Here is a 23,301-nt window from a genome sequence, read left to right as displayed (position 1 = left end):
AGAGGAGAGCAGAAGTTGAAAATCAGCATCCCTGGTGTAAGATGAATGACTTTAACAGATTTCTGTTGATTCTGATTTCCAAGGTGTGATTTCTAAGGACCTATTTGGTTTTAGCATTAATCAGATTCCAAATGGAAAACCAAATAAATCTACAAGCACAGATACATTTGAGTATCTATATGCTGGTGATTTTTGATTGTAGTATGGGTTTTTTGGTTACTTTGTTGTTGTTGTTGTTTTGTTTTGTTACAGCAGTGAACATTAGTCTTGCTTCTTATTCTTCAGTGACAGTGTATTTTCATACCACTGGAATGTGTTGTAAGTACCCTGGAAGTTGCGAGAAGCTCTGCAGTTCTCTGTGCAAATTCTGGGCAGCAATTCACTTCTTTGTTTGTACTTTTAGGTGTTGGTCCTGTACAGGTACTGGTAATCTGAGTTCTGTCAACTTTGTTCAAAGCCCTGGCTTTTGTTTTACTTTCCTTTTCAGGCCTTTGTGGAGGTATCTGTTGTTATTCTGTGTTATAAACTGAGTGTTTTGCTTCTGACAACTAGCAGCATTAGAAAAGATGGTTTGGCTTTATAGTAAGCTGTCTAAAGCTAGTCAAAAGAGAGCAATATGTGGCCAGCTAAAGCTGCTCAAGTGTTCATATGCATCAGGAGAAATAAAAAGTTCGGTTTTAAAGAATGGGACTTTTTGGATCTGGCAGAATGATTTTATGTGAGAACTAGATATGAAGCAGGATAATGGGATGAGATGAAGTAACTTAACTGCACTGGAGTAGGCCAGCTACTACAATTTTGTATATGATTATGCATTTTGAATTAGGAGATTTTGGTTTCCTTTGAGGCAATAACAATAACAGAATGTGTAGAAGGCTGACACTTACTCTTATTTTCTCTTACTCTGTAGATGCCTGGCACACTGAATCTATTACTGTGTGTAAGATTTGCGCTGTGGTCCATTTTTTGAAGATGTGAAGCAACGCTGAGTCTGATTGGAATTACTGACAGACTGGAGGAAATCTTAGTCTTTCTGTTGCACACGCACATGCTGAATTATAAGTAATCCTAGCTTCTCTTCCCTCCCCTCACTCCCTCACTCAGCTATCTCAGGGTTCATAGAGATTTCAATGGTTCGCGTGCCTGTAAGATTGGAACAGAAGTGACCAAAAATGGGGGACCAGCAATTGTATAAAACTAACCATACTGCCAACAGCAATGAGAACTTATACTACCAACACCAAATGAACTCCCTTCCATCTCTAAATCATAGTTATGGGACATCTGTTATAGATGCTCCCCAGGCGTCCCCTCTCTCCCCTCACTTTCCCCAAGATTCAAGAGACAGTATAGCTTTGCCTGTAGGTTCAAAAAGTCTTGGGTCAATGGATACACTTAGACAAACATGGACGCATTCTGGCTCAGGAAACCACGTCCCAGTGCGGAACAATTTGAGTAATCAAAGCGCAATGTGGAGCCCCCTTGGGCAGGGGGAATCTCACGATGGATACCAATATTCTTATTCTCAACCCAGCGAAAATCGATCCCAAAAAATTACCAGTGGGGTCCTGCATAAGTTGGACTCTTTTACACAAGTATTTGCTAACCAAAATCTGAGAATTCAAGTCAACAACATGGCTCAGGTTTTACACACTGAGACTTCCATGGCGGATAATTCTGGTGACAGTGCGCTCAGGCAGCTACTGTCCCAGAAGCCAGCAGTTGAGCAACAGCCTGTAACTTCCAGCATACAAAGATATCAACCAGTGCCACAGCAGACGCAGAATTTTGCAAGCACACAGCAAAAGCAACAAATGCAAGTCATGCAGCACCAACAGTTGTACTATGACTACCAGCAGCATTTGTCACAAATGCAGATTCATTCTGCGTTTCAGCAAGGACAGACGCACGTTCAACAAATGCAGTCCCAGCAGCTCTTACCGCAACAGATGCAGCACTTGCAGCAGACTCAGTACTATGCTCAGCCACAGCAGGGACATCAGCGACTCTCAATACATGAGATCCAACAGCAGCAGCAACAGCCAACTCGGCAGCAGCAGCAGAGGCAGTGTCCGATGCAAATAGCTCAGTATTACCAAACGCAGCCTGTCATGCAGATACAGCAACAACAGCAACAAATGCAACTGCAGCTTCCTCCGTATCACAGGGAACCCGATCCAAAGACTGTGCATGAACCCCACCAGTACCCCCAGGATCCAAGTCATCCTGTGCAGCTCATCCAGTTGGGAGCAGCGCCTCCGTATTGCTACCAGGATCCGCACGAACAGTACAGGCATTTGTACCCGCAGGGTTTGCTGCAGCAGCACGACCAGCAGAAGCAATACACAAGTGAAGGCAGAGCTGCATCTCTGAACTCCCACGTCGGCCTCACTCCACCGGGGACAGCTGAGGATCCTGCGCGGTCGGAGGTCAATTCTGCGGGTAACACTGTACCTCATCGAACTCTTTTGCCATCCTCAGGAGCACATCTGAACAACAGAAGCTCTCAGCAAGACTCTCCCGGCCCTGGGTGGCCTCAGGTAGGTGACATTTTGGATCCCTGCTCAAACTTGTCCAGCGGAAAAGCAGCCAGGTATGCAAATGAAATGTTATGGTGGAGCTGGGTAGTCAAGATGTGAGCAGTGGGCATTGCTGGGATGTTTTGGAGAACTGTGTTAACAGAGTTCTACATCGCTGTCTTGTCTTTGGGCCAGTGGGCAGCAGCATGAAGCAGCTGCTGCGAGGCTAGTGGTTCCCTCGTGAGAGAGTTTGGGGAGCTCAGAGTCAAGGTGCTCCTGCTCATTTTTCAACACTCATATGCCTCAATGTGCATAAAAATTTAGCTCCTTGTTTCCAAACATAATACTACTGCAGCAGAGGGAAACCTTCAAACAAGAGGTGAGTGTAAGAAAGCTTTTATTAGCATTGCTCGTGGAGGCACTGATTTGCTGGATAAATGTAAGGTTCTCAATTCAGAGGCATGCAATATTAGTAGAAGCATATGCAAAATACAAGAATAAAGCTGTCAGAACCTTCATTTATATATCAGAATTTCCTGAAAAATTATTTTTGTTTTTTTCCCCTCTTTTCCACTTTCTTCCTATAATGGCAGGTGCAATTGTCAGATGGCAGACTGCAGCCACTGTCCCCAGAACAAAGGTATTATATTTTTTTGTGTTCTTGCTTTAAATGTAAGAAATACAAAGGAGTGCTGCAGTTTGAAGAGAGAGGAATGCACTCCATGAAGATCATAGATGTTTCTTTTCTAGAAACATCTTTATCTTAGTGTTTTGTGGTGATAAGTTTGTGTGATTTCCATTCCCCATCCCTCCATAATAAAATTGAATGCTTTGTCTTTGCCCACAAAAAGTGAACCAATCCAAACCAATAAAGGAACACTCCATACTTAACACTGCATTTTTAAGAGTACGACTGATGATGCATGGTTTGCAGTTGTACTTCAGCAGCAGAGACCTTCTGGTTTTTTTTTTTTTTAAGATCTCACCCTTACAGGGTTGAGGTGTCTTCCAACATTGTTATCTGTCCTTTTTAGGGACATTACGTCCGAGTGTTCTGAATTTGAAGGTCTGTCACATTAGTTCTCCTGGGTTCTTGGATTTATCCAAGCCAAGAGTCATGTTTTGACAAGCATGTTCTACTCAAAACTTTCCTTCTCCGTATCTTGCGAGCAACTGATCTGGGTTATCACCCATGTATTCTAGAGCACTCACCAAGTGTTTACCTGTGGCTTCTTAAAAGTGTAGCTGTAAAACTTTATTGACTTCCTTGACAAAAAGAAAATCTTCCTCTGCAATGAAAGGAACATGCCAAACTGATGTCTCTTCTTCTGTTCCATGCTAAAAAAATTTCAACTAACAATAGTGGCCTGAACAGAGAAACACTTCCCGAGAGAGCTGATGGGAAGAGCAAGCTAACGTGTTCAGTATGCTTGAAGGAGTTTAAGAGTTTGCCTGCTCTGAATGGTCACATGAGGTCTCATGGAGGAGTAAGAACATCTCCTAATTTCAAACAGGTAGCAGTTCATTTTACTTCAGTATTTGATTCTCTTCTCTACATGTTGATGTTTGCTTGCTTTGCCACGCTTTGCTTTGCTATCATACCTGTTCTCCTCGGCACTGTTTTATGTCACACCCCGTCTATGTAGAGGCACACAAATAATTCTGATGATTTACAGTTTCACCTAAAAGTGAGAAATGGTGGAGGACGGAACAAAATTTGTGCCTCTTTATGTCTCTGCACATTACGAGAACACTCTACAAAATCATGGCACAAGCTTCTGAATTTTTTCCCCTCGTGTTTGTTTATTATATCAGAAATATCAGGAACATCAAGTCTTCCTTATTTTCGTTTGGACTACTTAGATGACTAAGGGATGTTTATTGGAAGCATTCCCAGACTTTAACTGAAGGAGCAGGATTATTGAATCTTTGACAGCTTTCTTCCAAAGTGTTGTAGTTCTACAGGTATCAACAAATACGAAATGAAAAATGTGGGTTTGAATTGTTCTGAATAAAGGCAATTTGCCCCATCGACCAGTTTTTCAGTGTCCTGATATTTTAAAAATTCTCTCTTGATGGGGGAGTACTACAGAAAGCCAGAGAGCTACCAGGTTCTACGTGAGTGATGGGGAATTCTGCCTTTATAGTGATAAAAGAAGGGCATGTGTTTATTGCCCCTTCTGCAAGTGATCCTATAAAGATGCTTAATGTGGTTATTTGTCACTGAGGCTAAATCCTACATAGGAGTCAGGTAACCTGTCAACTTCCTTCAAGGCAAATGCAGAGTCCAAGAAGCAAGGCTATTTTCTGTATTGTAACCCTGGCCTCTTCTTCTCAGCCACAGTGCATACACTGCATAGTTTATCAATCCAGAAGTGGCCCTCCCTCGCTTGGGCTGAAAGCCTTTAATTGTCTGTACAGGATGAAGGAGAGAAGCCACCACAGCAGCCGCTGCCTAAAGAGGTGGATAGCCTCGCGCCCATCGTCATGCCAGTGTCTGTCCCTGTAAAGCTTCTGTCACCCGAACCCAGCACGCAGCCCTCTGCCAGCACTGCCACAGTCAAAGACAAGTCTGCCAGCTCTATGTCAGACGATGAGATGCCCGTTCTCGTGAAGATGACTTTCTCTCCACCGTGCAGTCCAAAAGTGGCCAACCCCTGCTCATCCTCTGTGAGTGCTGCGTTTCTTGCCGCTAAGTCTGCTGTGTCTGTTAAATCCCTTTGCTTATAGTGCTGCCGTGTTCTAAAATGTTCATGTTTTAGAACATTTTCTGGAATCTTAATGATGCCTAATAAGCAAAAAAGGCTGTGGCATCGTATCATTTCTTCCTCAGACTTCGGAAAATACTAATTTTCTCTTTACTGAGGAATTGAGACTTCAGCTGAAAACAAGTCATTCGAAATTGGAATGTGATATTCTTTTTATCCCACTAGAACAAAGGGATTTAGTATCTTTTTACTGGTTTTGTTTTTCCTTTTCAGGCTGCTTTGTTTTTATGTTATTGCTTAAATTCAGCAGTTTCGTTTCTTCCTGTTTTTTAAATCAGACGTATGTGCTTCTTATTTCAGCTGTAAATAGGAAAGCAGTGTGTAGTACTTAGTGAGCACTCTAAGCCAGTATGAAGCTTGCTGGCTGAGTTTTACAATGAAGTCGTTTTCCCCTTTCTGTCTGCATGCATTAGATCTAAGGGTTAATCACTGGAATTCTGACATAGGAAAAATAGTTATGCTTACTGCTTTCGTGTCATTTATAAAGCTGAAGTTGTCAGGCAGCACAAGGAACTGATGAGCCCTTGAGTGAGATGTGAGAATGCTCTTTATTGTTTTCCCGAAGAGTCCTGAAACAAGTGGTGTTGTTTATTTCTATTCCAGCACAGGAATAGATGCTGCTCGTTTCTTTGAATCCGTACTTGCAGACTGCATCATGATAAGTGATTACTGAGGAGCATAAAGCACTCTACAGTATTATCTCTATGATGTAGAGACATGCTCTGGTGAATTTTTTTTTTTCCTCCTCCTCATGAATCTGGCGTCAAGACGAGGCAACAACATGTACAGTTGTGGGTAGCTCTTTATAGTATTTGTGTATTTATCACCCTCTCCTGATCCTTCATTCGGACATACACATTAATTTAAATACACAGAAAATCTGAAAATCTCTTATCCATTTAGATGGAGGTTTTACACATTAATTTCCATTCTATTGTGGAAGCCAGCATGTCACAGTACTTAGCTTGTAACTCAGCAGTGCAGCTTCACTTTACTATTTCTAGTTTCTGGAGAGGAAAGGGACAGTCTTTTCTGAATTTGTGAGCTCTGAGTGGGAGATTTCTAGAGACACCAGAGTAGGTGGCTTGGGCTTGTGTATTTCTGCAACACTTATAAAGTGACTGTGATTAAATCTACCAGTGTCTGGCTAAATGCGCATTCATTCACTCAAAATTATGCTTGCAAGCCTTTATCATTGCCCAAGCAAACTAAATTCAAAGAGTTTCCTTTCTAGATCCTATCTTTTATATAAGCAATAGCACTGGGAATACTCAAAGATCAAGAGATCTACAGTTCCTTTCTCTTCTATAAGGGAATTTTGCTATTGGACGCTCTCATTTTTTTATCCTAAGGAACAGGAGCTGTGTTGTATTTGTACTGTGCTTTCAGTTGTCCAGTAAAGCGTTCACAAATTGATGCAATCGGTGAAAATCAAATAGCTAAAGGAAGTAAATATTCAGCAAGAGTACAGGATGGTGAGGTGATGGGTTCTGTCCAGGGAGGACTGTGTTTGTCAGTGTGGGGCAGCAGAGCCCAGGTAGATACATAAAATCTTGAATAATGGGCAGCAGTTCCTGGAGCTTCAGAAAAGTATTGGCGTGATTCTGCGTTGAGAGTCTATGAACATCCATATCTCTTTTAGTAGTCAGTGTTAGTTTGTATTTGGTGTTGTTTTCTTAAGTTTAGGAGTTTTCCCCCTTGGCCTGTGTTGAACACTGAATGGTTACCATGATAATGGACTGTGTCTCTGGTTAAAGGTGACCCTCACCCTTTTGCTATTCTGAATGCTCATTATCTACAAAATTCTCTGTAAAACAGCTATTTTTTTTTTTTCCTACAAAAGGAAGAATTTTCTGAAACTTAACTTTTGGAAAGCAAAGATGTCAACAGCTGCTGGAGACGATACAGCCATGATCTAACAGAGAGGACAGGACCTCTGTAATCAAAAACATTTCCACAAGCTGGAATGCATTAACATAACGGATAAAGGGTGACAGTGCTAATGCTCCTCTAACATGAGTTTTATTGGGTGAATGTGATTCTCAGAAACCACCCATGGTGTAAAGATATATGTTGTCTAAACATACATCATAGTAATTTACTTTTATATAGTAATAGTATTTATAAATGATGCAGACGTTCTGGAGTGATTCATCTGGAATATCTGTCAAAAATTTTCTTCTGCTTTGGAAGTTGATCCTAAGTAAGATCTACAGTCTGAACACCTGGAAGTAGTGTACTTACTGCTGTGTTCACCTTCCAGCTTCTGTCCATTTTTTGAAGTATACCCTGTAAACTTTTTTCATGCTCACCCTCAGGAAATCCGAGAGGTTTGAGGATTCACAATTTCTGTACCTTTTGCTTTCTATGATTTTGGGGATATTTAGTGTTAAATGATGTTTAACATTCAAACTCTAGAGCATTAGAGCACTTTAATTTCCCGAACGGGAAAAGATTAATTTCCTTCCAGGAAAAGAGGAGAGGGTTAAGTTCAGGATTTTTTGCAGCTGGACTGTACTCAAACTGATGGGAATGCAGTGATAAGAGCCGAAGAATTTGAATTTATTACATTTTTTTTTCTTTCCCTGCTGCTGAGTGCTGCAGTAATTTTCACTGAGCTTATACGTCCTTCCTAGCCTAACAAAATAAATGCATTGGAAAACATCTTACATGAAGTGGGACTAGATAGGGAAATAACTTCCAATAGCATGTATGTGTTCAGTGCAAACAGAAGTACCTGAGGTGCTGGGAGTGAGCAAAAAGATTACAGCCCTGGGAAGGCTGTTCTTTGCACTTTCAAAAGTTATAGCAGAGGCCTCCCCAAGTCCATGCCTGAGCTCAGCCCTGCCTTGACCCAAAGGGATCCATGTGGGAGGGGAAGGCAGCTCTTCCTGACTTTCCTCTCTCTCCTGTGGTGTCTAGGCAGGATCAGCTTCTGTACTGACCAGGGTTACTGTGGCAGCACCCAAATAACTGCTTGCTGGTATCTGCTTTACTGTGGTTGTAATATATGCCCTAGGTTGTAGGGGATTGTGTGCAATGCAAACCACATTTAAGTATAGCTAAGTATTAATGTTCTGTATGTTTTCGTTTAGGAAATTAGCAAAAAACCTCATCAAAATGCTGCAAAATTGGAAGAAAACTTCAAACCATTACCAGACAAGAAGAAGTATCGGCACAGACCTGAACCTCTCTTCATACCTCCTCCTTCCTTCAACTTCAGCACATCCCACTCTGGTGCCACGCTGTACCAGAGCCAGCTTCGCTCTCCCCGTGTCCTTGGAGACCATCTGCTGGACCGAACACACGAGCTCCCCCCCTACACTCCACCACCGATGCTTAGTCCTGTTCGGCACGGGTCTGGTCTCTTCAGTAGTGTTATCACATCATCTCATAGTGCCTCGCACACTCAGCTGCCGCTCACTCCACTCACACCAACTCCACGGGTGCTCCTCTGTCGGTCCAGTAAGTGTTATGTTCGGAGTGTGGCAGTTACGTAGTGAATACTGCTGTGCTCTTTTCTAGTGTTATCTCATGGATGATTTTACATGTACACGTGTGCATGGCTCGTTATGTTGCAGTGCCATAAAAATCCATCTTTGGTTGTTGGTTTTGCGTTGGATTTTGTAGAGCATAAAATGAGTGGAGAAGCCTAACCAGTGAATAAAGCTGTGATTTTTCAGTGGGGTCTGCCTTTGTAAGGACTGCATACATAGGGTCTTCTGAAGTGGAAGGAAAAGGCTTGCTTTGAGACATAGGATTAATTTTCTGATTTTGTTCAATGTTTTGCAAGAAAGGGTGCCTAATCATACTTGATCATGGTAGTAGAAACCCATGCAAGTTAAGATGCTTCTAACCTATAGCAATCTAGACTATTTCTATACCTAAATATTGAGGAAGGGTCATTTTTCCATAATAGAATGGAAGAATTTTCCCAGCAGAAAGAAGGTGGTAGCTGCACTCTGAGTTACTTCAGACATGGTCACCAAACACTTGTATGTTTTAACGGTGCCTTAGAGCTCCCATTGCTCTCAATTGCTCTCAATTCATTTTTCGCTTTGTAAAATGAACAGGTTACTAGTATGAAAACTTAAGAAGCAAGTTAAAAGTCTTACTCACCAGACCACCACCTCTGTCTTGTAATCCAGAAAAAGTGAAGCTCATATCACTTTTCCTGCTCTCCTCTTGGAAGCTGGCAAATTGATATCTGTCCTGCCATTAGAACCACTGACTTCAGAGTCAACAACAGCCATGTGACAAACTCCTGTAATTAGTGCTGATTTGGTTTTAGCCCCGTTTTCCTTTCTGTGGTGCAGAACTGCACCAATGCTCAACAAATGACAAAAAGACATGAACTACCTATGCTGGCTGGCTTTTTCTTGGAGAGAGCAAGGGTAAATGCTATAGCCTTATGTCATGCTCTGGGGAAGGCATAGATTCTGAGCTATGTTAGTCTTACAAATTTGACTTAAAATCTTCCTGTCTGCCTGTCTGCCTACTATTTTTTGGAGCTGCTTTTGGGATTGGAGCTGCCAATTGGGATTGGCTATCTCCTCCTTCAGGAAGGTGGTCTGGGTGCAAATCTTTTATATTCTTGTAATGTTGTTAAAATGTAGTTGTTAGTTTCCTAAAAAAGCGGAAGCCAAATGGAAGCCCCTGACTGCAGGATTGGTTTTTTTGTTCGGGGGAGTAGGAGTGGAGGTAGAGGATATATTTTGATGCAGAATTTTTTACAAAATTATTTATTTTCACAGAAGACATTCTTGGTGCTTTAGTGAAAGGATGTTCTCAGAATACTAAGTGTTGGTACCTCTGACTTGCAGAGGTTGTAGTTTTTAGTCAAGCTAGATGAAATCATAGGTTACAGAGAGAGAGTTACAGAAGAAACTTTTTTGACTGTGGCAAACAAGTCCAAGAATGCTGTAGCAGTTACTGAAGGTATAACAAAGATGTAATGTTGATGGATACAATCAGAGGCAGGGGTGAGGCATCGCTGAAAGGCCTTACATAGTTACAATTGCATAGCCTTGTAAACTTAGGGCACACTGACAGAAAACCGCCTCTTTTCAGATAGAAACAGGAAAAAACTAAACTAAACTAAAGTTCTGTTTCAAAGAGAAGTGTGTATAGCTGATTTCTGTATATGCAATTACAGATCCAAATACCAAAATAAGGATTGCTTTAAGGATTGCTTTAATATTTTTACCTGAAATATTGTGTGTGTTCTTTGTACTCAGCCATTTTACTGCCCTGACTAATGCAGACCAGCAGAACACAGAAAACTTTTAGTTGTTATTGATGCTGTGACCTTTAAAGTGAACTTGTTTTAACCTCCCAGCTGTTTCTTAATCCCATGTATTGTGCCTGATTGCTCTTTTACATGAGAAATACACCTGATTATGCATGAACAAGATTATTTTGAGCCAAATATATCCCAGGTGTTGCTGGCTATCTCAGAGGTACCTTGATGTCTGATTTCTGCAGGATGTTAATAGGAATGTGGCAGTATAGCCTGGGAGGAGGAGCATCAGCATGGTTGTTACCAAAATATTTTGTAAACTCAGGAATTCTGTTCTGTTTCAGATAGCATTGATGGAAGTGTAGTTCCAGTGACGCCTGGCCCTGGCGAACAGACTGTTGAACCGTAAGAAAAACAATATTTCTTTTGTCTTTGCTTCTGTAGACTAGCTTCAGCTTAGGATTTGAGCATGAAATATTTTGGACCAAGCAAGTAGTGTTCAGCTGCCTGAAAGTGTTGGACTGGATGTGTTTAAGGCTACTACTGTATGTGGAGCAGTGACTGTGGGAGATATGGATGTCCTGGTTCTAAAATGTTAGGAGATGCTTAGCGGAAGTTGCTGAAGGTGGAAAACTTTTGGTAATGTCCGGGAAAAGGACCACACGAACGTACAGTTCCACTACTTTTGCTTTTATATTTATGTTGCCTCTGGCGCTTTGGAGGAAAACGTTGTGTGGTGGGTTCGTTGGGGCAGTCTGCAAGCAAGGTTGCCCTCCTGACAGTAATGTCTTTTTGCTCTTTACCGCAGAGTCATTCTCTGTGGAACAGAAAGCTAGTGTTTCCTGCATCTAGCTTTTTTGCTAGGCAGTCTGTGCATAGGCTCACTCAGGTTATCTGTAAGGTACGATGTCTTGATATAGTTTAAATCATGCACTGAAATTTTAGTTTCCTCCCAAGAGATCAATTCTCTCTAATACTCAAAATACTTACCCTGTTGAGAGTAAAGCATTTAATAAGCAATCTGACACAATTTCCTGCCACTCCAGTATAGTAAAAGTTTTTTTGGAAACAAAGTGAACACAAATGTGACTTCTGGTTTTTCTGCACGTTGTGTAGTTGAATACCTATTTGCTCATTTGTTATTACAGACGAATTAATATTGGGTCCAGGTTCCAGGCTGATATTCCTGAGCTGCAGGATAAATTGCTAATGGAGAAAGATGTGCACAAGGCTACTCTGGTTTGGAAACCGTGGCCAGAACTGGAGAACAAAGTCTTCCAACAAAGAGGTACAATGACTTGCTGGTTTAGAAGCTCATACATCACCTTGTGCCTTCTGAAGAAATTCCCATTGATTTTTCATTTGTCCTGTACAAAACATTCAAGACAGCATTAATTACTGAGAGTGCAGGGCAAGAGACCAGAACTACATATTACAGATTCAGAGTATCATAGGCCTTTAAAGTGAAGTGCAGATGAAGTGTTCTCTAGTAGCAAACAGGCATAGGTCATTGCTGAGGTTTTTGGGCAATGAACTGCATGATAAGGGCAGAGATCACAGATGAGAGGTGGCTCCTGGGTTTGTCCTGTGACCATAACATAGATAAATTTGATTGTCTGAATGACTCCTCCTAGACCTGAGCAGAGTTTGTTCCTGCTTTTAGTGCAGTGCATTTCCCTTTCTATGCCCTAGTTGGAATCTTCTTGTTGCAGCAACATCAGTGACCATATGTGCCTGTGCGAGCCACTGCTCACAGCCAGGCCTCTGTCTCTAGCTCTGTAATGCCCCATCACACCCCAGGGGTGCACTCTGCAAATCCAGGCATATCCTCTCCTCAGAGAGTGATCCTGAAATCGGGAGATAGTTGCTGGGGCGGGGGGGGAGGGGAGAATGTGAAAGCTGCTGCCCTGGACTGCATTGCCTGTGAGTGACATTGCAGGATCCTTGTCTCAGGTTGTTTAACTGACAGGTACTGTATTGGCAATAACATGTGGACTTGTTTCTGACAGTGGAAGACCTCTTAAATATGAGCTGTTCCAGCGTGTTACCTGGTGGAGGAACTAACTCAGAATATGCTTTGCACTCTCTCTTTGAGGCAAAAGGAGATATTATGGTAAGATAAGCTGAAAAGGGAGAGATGCTCCTCTTTGCAGATAAGTTAGCATGCTTTATTAAATGGATTTAGATACGGTTATATAAAAAAGAGATTTCTGATTGATTAGCAGTGATGCTTTAAACATCCTGCAACATTTTTGGGGAATGACTTTTCCCTTTTATTCTTTAATAAATTTAAATTTCAAAGCACTGCCTCTCTGAAGGCTTACTGTATATTTCAGATAGATAAGATTACTTAGTTTATAGCCTTGGGGTTTTGAATGTCTCCCAGTGCTTTCTCCAGACCTGATATTTCACAAGCTTTGTATTTGGCCATAGAGAGCTTAGTCCTCTTTTAGCCCTTACAACAACTCCGTTTTTTGTAGCAGCAATCACATCTACTTATTTGTTCAGAACTGCGAGGTAATTGCATGCAGTTCTCATATAAATAATGTATTCAAATATTTGCATTAGCTTTGTGATGGGGACATTACTAACTAAGGCTAAATCTCCATTTTGCCTAGCATTCAGGAAAGACAAAGCCTTGCCCCAGCTTCTGGAATGCCAATTTAAAACAAAATAAAGCAGAACGCAGAATGAATCTGGCAAGATTGGCCGGCACAGTGTTCTTTAGCTCACATCTCAGTTTCTTCAGGCTCAATTAGATGTACCTGAGGGCTCTGAGACAGGTGACTGTCAGAAACTGAAACTTACTATATGGGGGTATGCATTGTCAGGGATAAAAATCAGGAATCCCCCAAATCACCTTTCTTCATGATCCGAACTAGAACTAATTATTTTGGTGTCATTCTTTGCAGATGTTGACTTAAGCAGATGTTCTAAAAAAAAGTTACCAAATCAGTCATTAAATATTAGTATTAATACTATCAAATTAAACACTGTAATTGCATTGGTTTGTGGCAAAGAGAAGGGAGGGAATTGCTGGACATTGATAATAGCCGCATTTGTGCTAATTAAGGACAGACAAGTGTGCATTAATTGCTCTTACATCGGCTACAGTGTCAGTGGGGTTTGGAATCATTTGTTGTGATTTTTTTTTTATGACAAAAAAAAAAAACCAAACTGATTTCATATTATCCTACCAAATAGCCTTCTAAATACAAATGCATGGAGCAACTGACTGCATTTGCTAATTCTTTTTTTTTTCTTTTCTCTCTGCTTATTCATTTAGGTTACTGTTGAGAAGCTGCTGTTGAGGAAGCCAGTGAGATTGAAGTGTCATCCTTTGGCAAATTACCACTATGCTGGTACGTTTCCTTGCGATTTCTGTATCTACTCTGTATCCAGAGTCCAAGGCTGGCATCCCAGGCTTGGTGTGTGGGATCCCGCTGCACTCTCTGCTGTCTGCTGCTGGGATGGCAGCCTCTAATAGAGGGTGATGTGGACAGTGCTGAGTGGAACTTCCAGAACCTTTTGTTTACAAGTTTGACAGTTTTACTTGACGAATTATGTAGAGAAACCCTGTATTCATGTTTCTGTGTAGGGTTCTGCAGGTTTAGAACTGCCTTGGGTTTTTATTTTTCTTTAACTAAAATTTAATATGTTGATCTTCTTTTAAAACTGCTACTATTTATAGATTATTAATTTACAGGCAGTAAGGTGTTCCTACTCTGTTGTGTTTTCCTACTCTGTGTCTGCTGTAATGCCTTTCTCTTCTAATGTGGTGCTGTGAATGTGATAATCATGAGCATCCGTCGAAAGAGACAGTACTATAGCTCTCTTGTGTCTTTGTGCAGAATGCAGAGCCTCTATTTGCATGGATCTAGCCTAAAAGAAACAGGTTTGGAATGGTGTCAACTTTAACAAACACAGCAAAAATCTCAGTTATGAAGCAGAAGTGCTCTGTGAAATACAGAGTGATGTTATCATCACCTAAGCATAGCTCAAGCTAGCAAACGTCCCTCCTCTGCAGAAGTCCACATTGTTGCTCAAGGCTTTGTAGTGCCTAACAGCTACTTTGACACATGGAGTTTTACATAAGGGACATAAGACTTTATCTCCAGTTTAGGCTGTGGTGGAAATAAGCTGAGAATCTTCTGGTATTCAGTCAGACAATCACAATGTTCAGGGTCATATACTCATTTCCAGTTATACTCATTGTGTCACTTAAGTGTAGAATTAAGTTACTTGCTGACTGTAGCAGATTTCTAAGTAACAAGGACTCTTTTGTAACAAACTCCTGGCCAGGACCTGAGACAAGAACAGAAATGTGTCTGATGGTGGCTAATCACAAGAGTGAATGACGGTGAAGATCAGATTTGGGGGATGGACTCGATGATCTCTGGAGGTCCCTTCCAACCCCTACAATTCTGTGATTCTGTGATTCTGTGATTTTTAGAGGAGGGAGATAGCTTGTGCCTTTGAAAACAACTGCATTGCAGTCCAAAGGGTGGACATGGGGCTGGATGAAGGAGGATGTCAAGCCAGGAGCTGTAACTGGGGTTCTTGTCTGAAGAGGTAACACAAAGCATATGTGAGGTGGGCCAGGGGAGGAAATCAGGGAGATGAAGAGAGATCCCAGCAGCCTCATCATCAGTGAGAGGTTCAATTAGCTCAGCAGATAAAAAATTTTTGCTTGTGTCAGAGGAGCAGTAGCCTTTGCTGAGGCAAATTCACAGTAGTTTTAATAAGTGTATTATTGTGATGCTGGGAGGAGCTAGGAAATATGTTTTATTTCATCTTTCACATGGGAAGATGCTAATATTTGTACCTAGCACTGAAACCTGTGGACATTAGAATAGCTCTACTTCTTAAGGAGGAAAAGAAATTGTCTGTATTTTAGAGCCCGACAAAATCTCAGCAGTGTGGATTTAAGCAACAGAAAATAACAAGACAAAGCATTACTTAATAATGCTCTCAAATGCAGCATGTGATTGCAGCTTACATTGACAGCTATGTTCTAGCACTGTGTAGCTCTTGAATTATAGTCTTTGTGGTTGATAAGCAGCCACTCGAGGCATATGGGAATTTCTCAAAATCTAATGTGTGAATACTTTAATGTAACTTGAAGTGGTATTTGTTTCAGTTAACTCTTTGGGCTTCCTGCTCTGTATTCAGAAGTAACAGCTATCAGGAACGGTCACAATTTAAGGTGGAGTAGACCATAATAGAGCATGACAGTGAACTTCTGAGAATCAACTGATACCACAGACAGTAAATATTCAGACTCAGCACTGACCTCAGACAAAGATTCAAGTGGTAGCTTGTCCTTGAAACCTGTTGGTTTGTGAGAGGAAGTTGTAAAACTTCAGTCCTTTCTGTTCACGAAGAGAGTGGGGCATGTTGACTGACAGCTCCTTGGAAGAACACACTACTCTCTTCATCCTTATCCTTTGCTGTCTGTTGGATAAGAGAAGGCTCTGGGGAGACCTCATGGTGGCTTTCCAGTACTTAAAGGGAATTTATAAACAGTAGGGAAACCAACTGTTTTCTTGGTCTGATAGTTATAGGGTAGAGGGGAATGGTTTTAAACTGAAAGAGGGGAGATTTAGAGTAGATATTAGGAGGACATTTTTTACTTATAGGGTGGTGATGCAGAAGAACAAGTTGCCCAGAGAAGTTGTGGATGCTCCATCCTTGGAGGCATTCAAGACCAGGTTGGATGGGGCCCTGCGCAGCCAGAGCTGGGGGTGGCAGCTCTGCCCATAGCAGGGGGCTTGGAAGTGGATGAGCTTTAACATCTCTTCCAAACCATTCTTCCATTCCACGATTCTATGATTTGTCTGGACGGTGTATTAGGGAAGAGAGGGGGAGCACGTGCCCAATACAAGAGGAGTGCTTTTTTAGATGCTTGATTTGTTTTTCATTTGAGCAGTGGAATTTCTCAGGTCTCTTGCAGTAAGAATGGCAGGAAAGGTGTTCTCTGAAATAGCGTGCTTCAGGTAGTCTTAAAACTTCTGATAGATGCTACAGTGTGTGGGTCAGATCTAGCATATGCTGAATGGAATAGATTTGAGCTGCCTCTCAAGGAGAGCTCCCTAAGTGGAGGTGTAGTTCCCTTGAAACCCACAGATTGGGCCAAAAGCCCCCAAATCCTTAAAAGATATTTCTGTGAGTTAATCAGAGCAAAACCAGTATTTTAATATGGCAGAAATGTATAATAAATGTTTAAGCCTAAAGATCATCTTTAAAATTTGATCTGTATTCCTAAGTCCAAAATTCTTTCTTGCTGCATTGCAGATTTCTCTATACACATTCTGTATGTCTCCCTCAAGCTAACAAGAGCAAAAGTGGTTTCCCAGCAACCGGAGTTAAAAACAGCTTTTCTTCTGTTTCTTTTCCTAATGCAGGGTTTATTCTATTAATTAGGTTACTTCCAATTAACCCTCATAATCTTATAAGGGTCTCTGCTAATACCGTAGCTACTGGGGAAAATCTGTAAGGCCTGAATTATCCCTAGCTGTACAATAGAATTAGTTCAAAGAAGTGATTTTTATCATTATTATTATTTCAGGAGAGAACTGGAGAGGTTTGCTGAAAACTAAAATCCATCCTGGGCTGTTGTCAAGCTTTTTAAAATGTTATTTTGGCATAGTAGAGTAGGCTTTGGATTGAATTAGTGCATTTACCCCTTCTCAAAGGGAGGGTGAAAGCAAATGAGTGGCAGGTGGTGTAGAAAGGGAACAACACTGGTTCAGGGAAGGAAAGACAGCAAGGCAGTGTGTCAGCAGAAAGATCTTTGGGTGATAACAGAATAAATAAAATTTGCTGCTTGAAGCCAGTGCCTTTTTTTGACACTTAAACTGAGAGCTTTACTGTAAATCTCTGTGGAAATAGCTAATGCACGCTTATAGCCAGTACTGGGAAAACGTACAGAAAACAGGTTGCAGAAAAGTTAATTTTGTAGTTTTCAGTATATAACAGAGTGATGAGATACTCTCTCTAGGCCTGTGAGCCTGGGAATTGACACTGAAAAGCAAAACATTTGCAGTTAATAAAAAATGTGTATATTATTAGACTTAAATAACCTGCAGAGTTGAATACCACACATGGTGGCAAGCCCAAGTTAATTGAGTTCAATGCAGAGGCAAGCATTTGTGTGGAGAATGGTAACACTGACAGGAACATTTGCAATTTCTTTTAATGATGAAAGTTCCACATACTCTCAGACAGACTGCAGTAGAATCTTCTCAGAGTCATTTCAAAGCATCTGCTTTATGGCTTCTTGTATATCCTTCTTTTAATGTAAGTGATGCCTACTCTTACAATCAAGACACTGGTATTTGATGCAGTAGAGCAGTTCTGTGTTCCTTCTGTTTGACCGATGCTGAGGAGACACACATTATTTCTATTTAAATGTTGATTTTGCATTTTCATGGGCAGTTAGGCTGGTGAAGCAAACAGAATAATAATATTTGAAAGCTGTATGTACAGCTTCCATTAACTGATCAGGAAGCACTTTGCATGATTTTCATACTGCTGTACCCTCTCCGTTTACTTGAGGCCTCAATCTCAAAGAATTTGTGTTTTACCTCAAGCCATACAAGTGAAAAGCTGTGAAGGGATTTTTTGAGAGTTAGTGTCTGGAGAATTAAACAATAGGTGGACTTCTGTGTAGCTGAAGATAAAGTGGTGTATGTAGGAATAGGCAGTGCAAGCATTGCGTCTAAAATGATCAACTCCGTGGTGATATTTGCCCATTAGAAAAAGTCCTTGGGATTATGATGGTAGCTCTATGAAAATGTCACCTTTGCATTTTACAGAAGCTTAAAGAAAAAAATAACCACAAGTCAGATGTTAAGAAACTAGAGAACATGGTGGTGCCACTGTGCAGGTCTGCAGATTGAGTATTATCTGCCTTTTTGGTCCCTGTGTCTCTAAAGGAATGTTTTAGTAGTGAAGTGTTCACAGAGGGACAACAGTCATGACCAGTGGTGTAGAAGTGACTTGGGCTTATTCGTCTGGAGAGGAGGAAAAAAATGAAGTGACAGAAACAAAATGCAATCCCAAATAGCATGGAAGTGATGGTAAAGAATGGGTTTGTTTTTTCTTCCACTTGAAGAACAAGAGGTCATCCAGTGAAGCTACTTGGGAGCTAGGAATCAAAGAAAAGGAGGTGGTTTCTTCATGCAGAAGGTCTGCTGATCTGCAAAACTCCTTGGCAAAGGATATTGTGGTGGCAAGAGACCCAATTAATTGGAAAGAAGATTGCATCAGCACTTAGAAGAGTGGTTATGAAATAAGCAAATCGCAACAGATTAAAGAAATCCTCTGAACTGCAAGTGGTCAGAGGCTAGGAGAAGTTAGGGAGAGGCGTTATATTTGCTTGCCCTGATTTTACTGTTTCCTTGGCAACTGCCTGTGACTGCTGCTGGAGACAGAGCGCTGGTTAGGTGGACTTGAAGTCTGAGTCAGTACAGCCATACTTGCATTTGGGTAGCAGCAGTCACAAGCATGTGCTTGAGGTTTCCCACTTTTGGTGTTACATCAACATCAAGGTGGTAGGCTTTCATTGCTTTTAATGAATTCACTGTGTGTTGTTTTTTTAAGGCTCCGACAAATGGACACATCAAGAAAGGAGGCTGTTCAAAGAGGCATTGTCCACCTACAGCAAAGATTTTATATTTGTACAGAAAATGGTAAGGTGGCTTCTGTCCTACCAACTCTTTTTGCCATTTGCTGCATTCTGTTCCCCTTCAGTTTCCCTCCAGTGACAGACCAGTTTATTGCAGGCATAGAACTAGTAGCAGATAGAAGGATGCTGTAAGGAGTGGTATTTTCCATTGATGTACTTCTTTATGCAACTGCAGCACCGGTAAAAAGATAAATAATCTGTTCCTCTTGTTATTATATGTAAAAACTGACACACTGAAATCCAAGTCATGGCATTGTGAGTGTGGGACACACGCGGTGGCCAACTAATAATGCCTTTGTGTTCTGCAGCAGTTTGTTAACAGCTACCTATGTCACAGGTGTTGTGCCTTGAAACGTGTTCTTAAAGTGAGATTGTGTTTGAGCTTCATTTGTGACATGTTGTGTCACAAAGCGGAAAGGACAAATTGTGTGGCAGAATTAAATACCTTGGTTGTTGGCTAAAATGTTGGAAAACATTCAGGGTTTTGAAAATCAAATCTTAATTCTTGGAGTGTATATATATATACATATACATATATATATATATATATATATATAGTATATATATATATATATATATATATATATATATATACACACTGTAAGTGTACATCCTCAGTCATTATCCAGTTAGAATCTAGAGAATTCCAGGGAAGTGTACTGGAGCTGAAACAGTCAACACAAATTTGACTTACAAACAATAATTAAAAAAATTATTCTGCAAGAGTATTTTTGTTGTATCTGAATTGCCTTTATTTCTCCATTTGAATATTTGGTAAATAAAACCTTTCTCTTGGAATATATTAAAGTTGTGTTGAATTAAAATGAAAACTTGAGATTGAACTATTTCTGCAATTACTTAACTGCAGGTTAAGTCTAAGACAGTTGCACAATGCGTGGAATACTACTATACCTGGAAGAAAATCCTGCGCTGGGGACGGAAACACAGAACACGTTTAGAGAAGAAGAGAGAGGAATGCATGGTAAGTACAGAAGAAATCATATCAATGTAACACTTGATAATTTTGACGTTTATCTTGTTTTGAGCAGGAAGTTGAGCTAGGTGACATAGGACATGAGCTAGGTGAGATAGGTCTTTTCTGACTTCTGTTATTCCATAATTCTAAGTTATATTCTGTATGAATGTTCTGGTACCTCAGCTACACCGAAGTTTTGTATTCCTGGACTGTAGTGTTTTGACCAGTGCATTGTCTAACTCTAGTTCAACTATTAAACATCTATAAATCAGTCCTCTGTATATGTATGTGTGACCACGCATGCCTGAAAAGCTCAGACACTGTGATAAAACTAGCATTTATACAGGCTGGCAATGAATTCATAGTGTGCAAGGTCTTGAATTAAAGGTACTCCGAGCATTCTTAAGAGGCATGTTTGATTTTTTTTGTAATTTTTTTTAAGTTAAATCATTTAATTCAACTATGAATATAGTGTACATCACCATCCTAAAAGTGGGGGGCAGTATTGCACCTTGGCATCTGTAGGCTTCTGGACCATAACTCTGTACTATAGTTGGAGGGCATTTTGAGTGCAGCAGTGAAGCTTCATTACCTGCACTTTATCTGTGAAGTTGTGGTAGCTCCAGCAAGATGAGAATTTCAGCCAGGATGGGGAAAAACACTGAACCCTAGAAGCAGACTTGGCTGTGTACTGCTGTCCACTAGTGTCTGTACTTCGCCATATTCCTAGTATTTCTTAAATGCTCCATCTATTTCAGACAAGTGGAGAAGAGGAAGTGTTAGAGGAAGATGAGGAGATTGAAGAAGACAGAAAGGAAGAAAGGGAAATGCAGAAGTCTCCTGACCCACCAGCTATCCCTCTTGTTGGACCTATAGACCTGCCTACCCTTCAGAGTCTTTCACTTTCTTCATCCTCTTTCATCTGTGAAATGCCAGACTGTGGTGCTGTACGTGTGTTTGATGTCTTCAAATAATAGCGGGGGCTTCGTATCTTAACATATAGTGATTTTTGGAAATCAGATGTTTAGGCTATTCCTGGCCAGTGATACCTCCTGAATATCTTTGGACAAATGATTTTGTCTGCTTTGAAATGCCTTATTATTCAATACAGACAGTATGCTGATCTGTACATAGAATTGTATGATGTAGGGATGAGAAGTGCTGTGTAATGACAGCCCTGATTACCTTTTTATTAAATAACTATAAGAGTAAGATAGCTCATTGGTTTTCTTTTATTACAACTAGGTTAGTTTAATTCTAATGGGGAATAGCTGAGAGCAAGCAACATTTGAACGGGAAAATTGTTAATGTGCATATCTGACACGTACAGATGTTTTTTATTGTATGCATTCATTATACTTCTTCATGCAGTTCCTGTTGCAGTGAATTCTGTCTTGATTTTTATTTTTAATTCTCTCCACTCTACTGTCCATCAGGTGTTCAGTTCCCGACAAGCACTAAATGGCCACGCTCGCATTCATGGAGGTACAAATCAGGTGACAAAGCCACGATGCACCATTGCAGGCACTAAGCAGAAATCTGGTACACAGAGCGGGTACTGCTCCATCAAGAGTTCACCTGCCCACAGCACAACAAGTGGCGAGACCGACCCAACAACAATTTTTCCTTGTAAGGAATGTGGCAAGTAAGTGAATATAACTGTCTGCAGTACTGCACCGCCTCTGCCTATTGGTTTTTCAAATGAATAGTATTGCAACAAACTATTTTGCTCTCATGGTCTCGAAAGAACAGTTTCCCCATAAAACATCATGTTCTCTTACCAAATTCTTCAGAGGTTTTGCATGACAGTTTGGAGGTTTGCATGACAATCTGGATGCTTCCCCTGCAGCATTTCATGTAATATTCCTGAATTTACTTCTCTATTAGAGTTCCTACATATGACACTCCAGTTTCCTGCTTTGTTACAGACTTGCATGGCATGGGCGTGGGTAACTTTCTTTATTTCCTTGCTTGAGTTTTTCCATTCTAACATGAGATTCCTCCGCTTTCTGCTTTTTGTGGAAGAATGTAGTGAAACTGAGCTCAGGCAGAATTAGGATGTGCATAGATACTGAAGCAATTGCAGGAACTGCAAAATAGCTTCAGCAGAGTCAGAGTAGGCCATTTTGATGCTGACAGGATGTACAAATCTGGTAGTCGGTCCCTGAAATTCTCACCATGGCATTGCAGACTTCTATTTCAGGACAAGGAGGCAAATGTACTGATAGGTTGTTGAGTGTTTTTTGGCTCCCTTCATCAAAAGCAATGTACTTTTATCTGCTTTTTTTTTTTTTCCCCTTTAAAATTTTAGAGTATTTTTCAAAATCAAAAGCCGCAATGCTCATATGAAGACACACAGACAACATGAAGAACAGCAAAGGCAGAAGGCTCAGAAAGCTGCAGTGGCAGCAGAAATGGCAGCCACTATTGTGAGAACTACTGGGCCAGCTGGGCATAGTTTGATCCCTCTGGATCACATGAGTTTGGTTAAACATGTTGGAAATGTCGGTGACATTGATGACGATGTTGTTCAGGAGTTAGGTGGCGTCATGGAAGAGAATGAAGTCATGGATGCTGACCTTTTGTTGGATGATGAAGATGCAGATCTACTGCAGGATGATGCTGAGTTGTAAATAAAGTTGTTTGATAAAGACAGCTACTGAGCACACCCTGAATGCATCAGTCAGGGAACCTGGACTGTTCGTTTATTCCCCACTGATTGTAAACTACCTGATGAAAAATGATAATTCTTTTATCCAGGTCCAGAAAAGAAATATGCTTTTTTCCCTTTTTTTATTAATTTGTGTTTCTGGGGGGAGGAAATAAATACTTGGTACAAATATTCTTATAAGGTGTTTTATCTGGGCTTATTTTGCTGGTGTCTTCCAAGGCCAGTAATCGGAAAAGGTCACGGTTCTGCTGTCATTTCCCTCGGTAGGATCTTTAGTCTTAAACTCTTCCAGGTTTCACTTTACTCCACTTACAAGGATATCTTCACACATTTCTGATGGATTTTTTTTAATTTTATTTTTTGCCTGCACTGGATCATTTCCAGCATCTTCTAGAAACTAAATGTCATCTTTATTAAGGAGATGATTATGTTCTTTTTC

At 40.8% G+C, this 23,301-nt stretch overlaps 1 protein-coding gene across 1 annotated transcript; it reads left to right on the top strand.

Moving 5' to 3' along the window:
- Nucleotides 1–1,172: 1,172 nt before the first annotated feature.
- TRERF1 (transcriptional regulating factor 1) lies at nt 1,173–22,824 on the top strand (the record flags this gene model as incomplete). Its single annotated transcript, XM_079532648.1, has 14 exons — nt 1,173–2,540; nt 3,113–3,159; nt 3,883–4,033; nt 4,941–5,189; nt 8,383–8,752; nt 10,871–10,931; nt 11,675–11,814; nt 12,536–12,639; nt 13,813–13,888; nt 19,131–19,219; nt 20,084–20,197; nt 20,950–21,138; nt 21,628–21,836; nt 22,503–22,824. The coding sequence occupies 14 exons, from the start codon at nt 1,173–1,175 to the stop codon at nt 22,822–22,824; spliced, it is 3,489 nt and encodes a 1,162-aa protein (XP_079388774.1).
- Between the last annotated feature and the right edge of the window lie 477 nt (nt 22,825–23,301).

This window comes from Tetrao urogallus (genome assembly GCF_951394365.1).
Source record: "Tetrao urogallus genome assembly, chromosome: 2".
NCBI lineage: Eukaryota > Metazoa > Chordata > Aves > Galliformes > Phasianidae > Tetrao > Tetrao urogallus.
The sequence above is the reverse complement of the archived record's forward strand: the minus strand, read 5'-3'. Positions and strand labels throughout refer to the sequence as shown.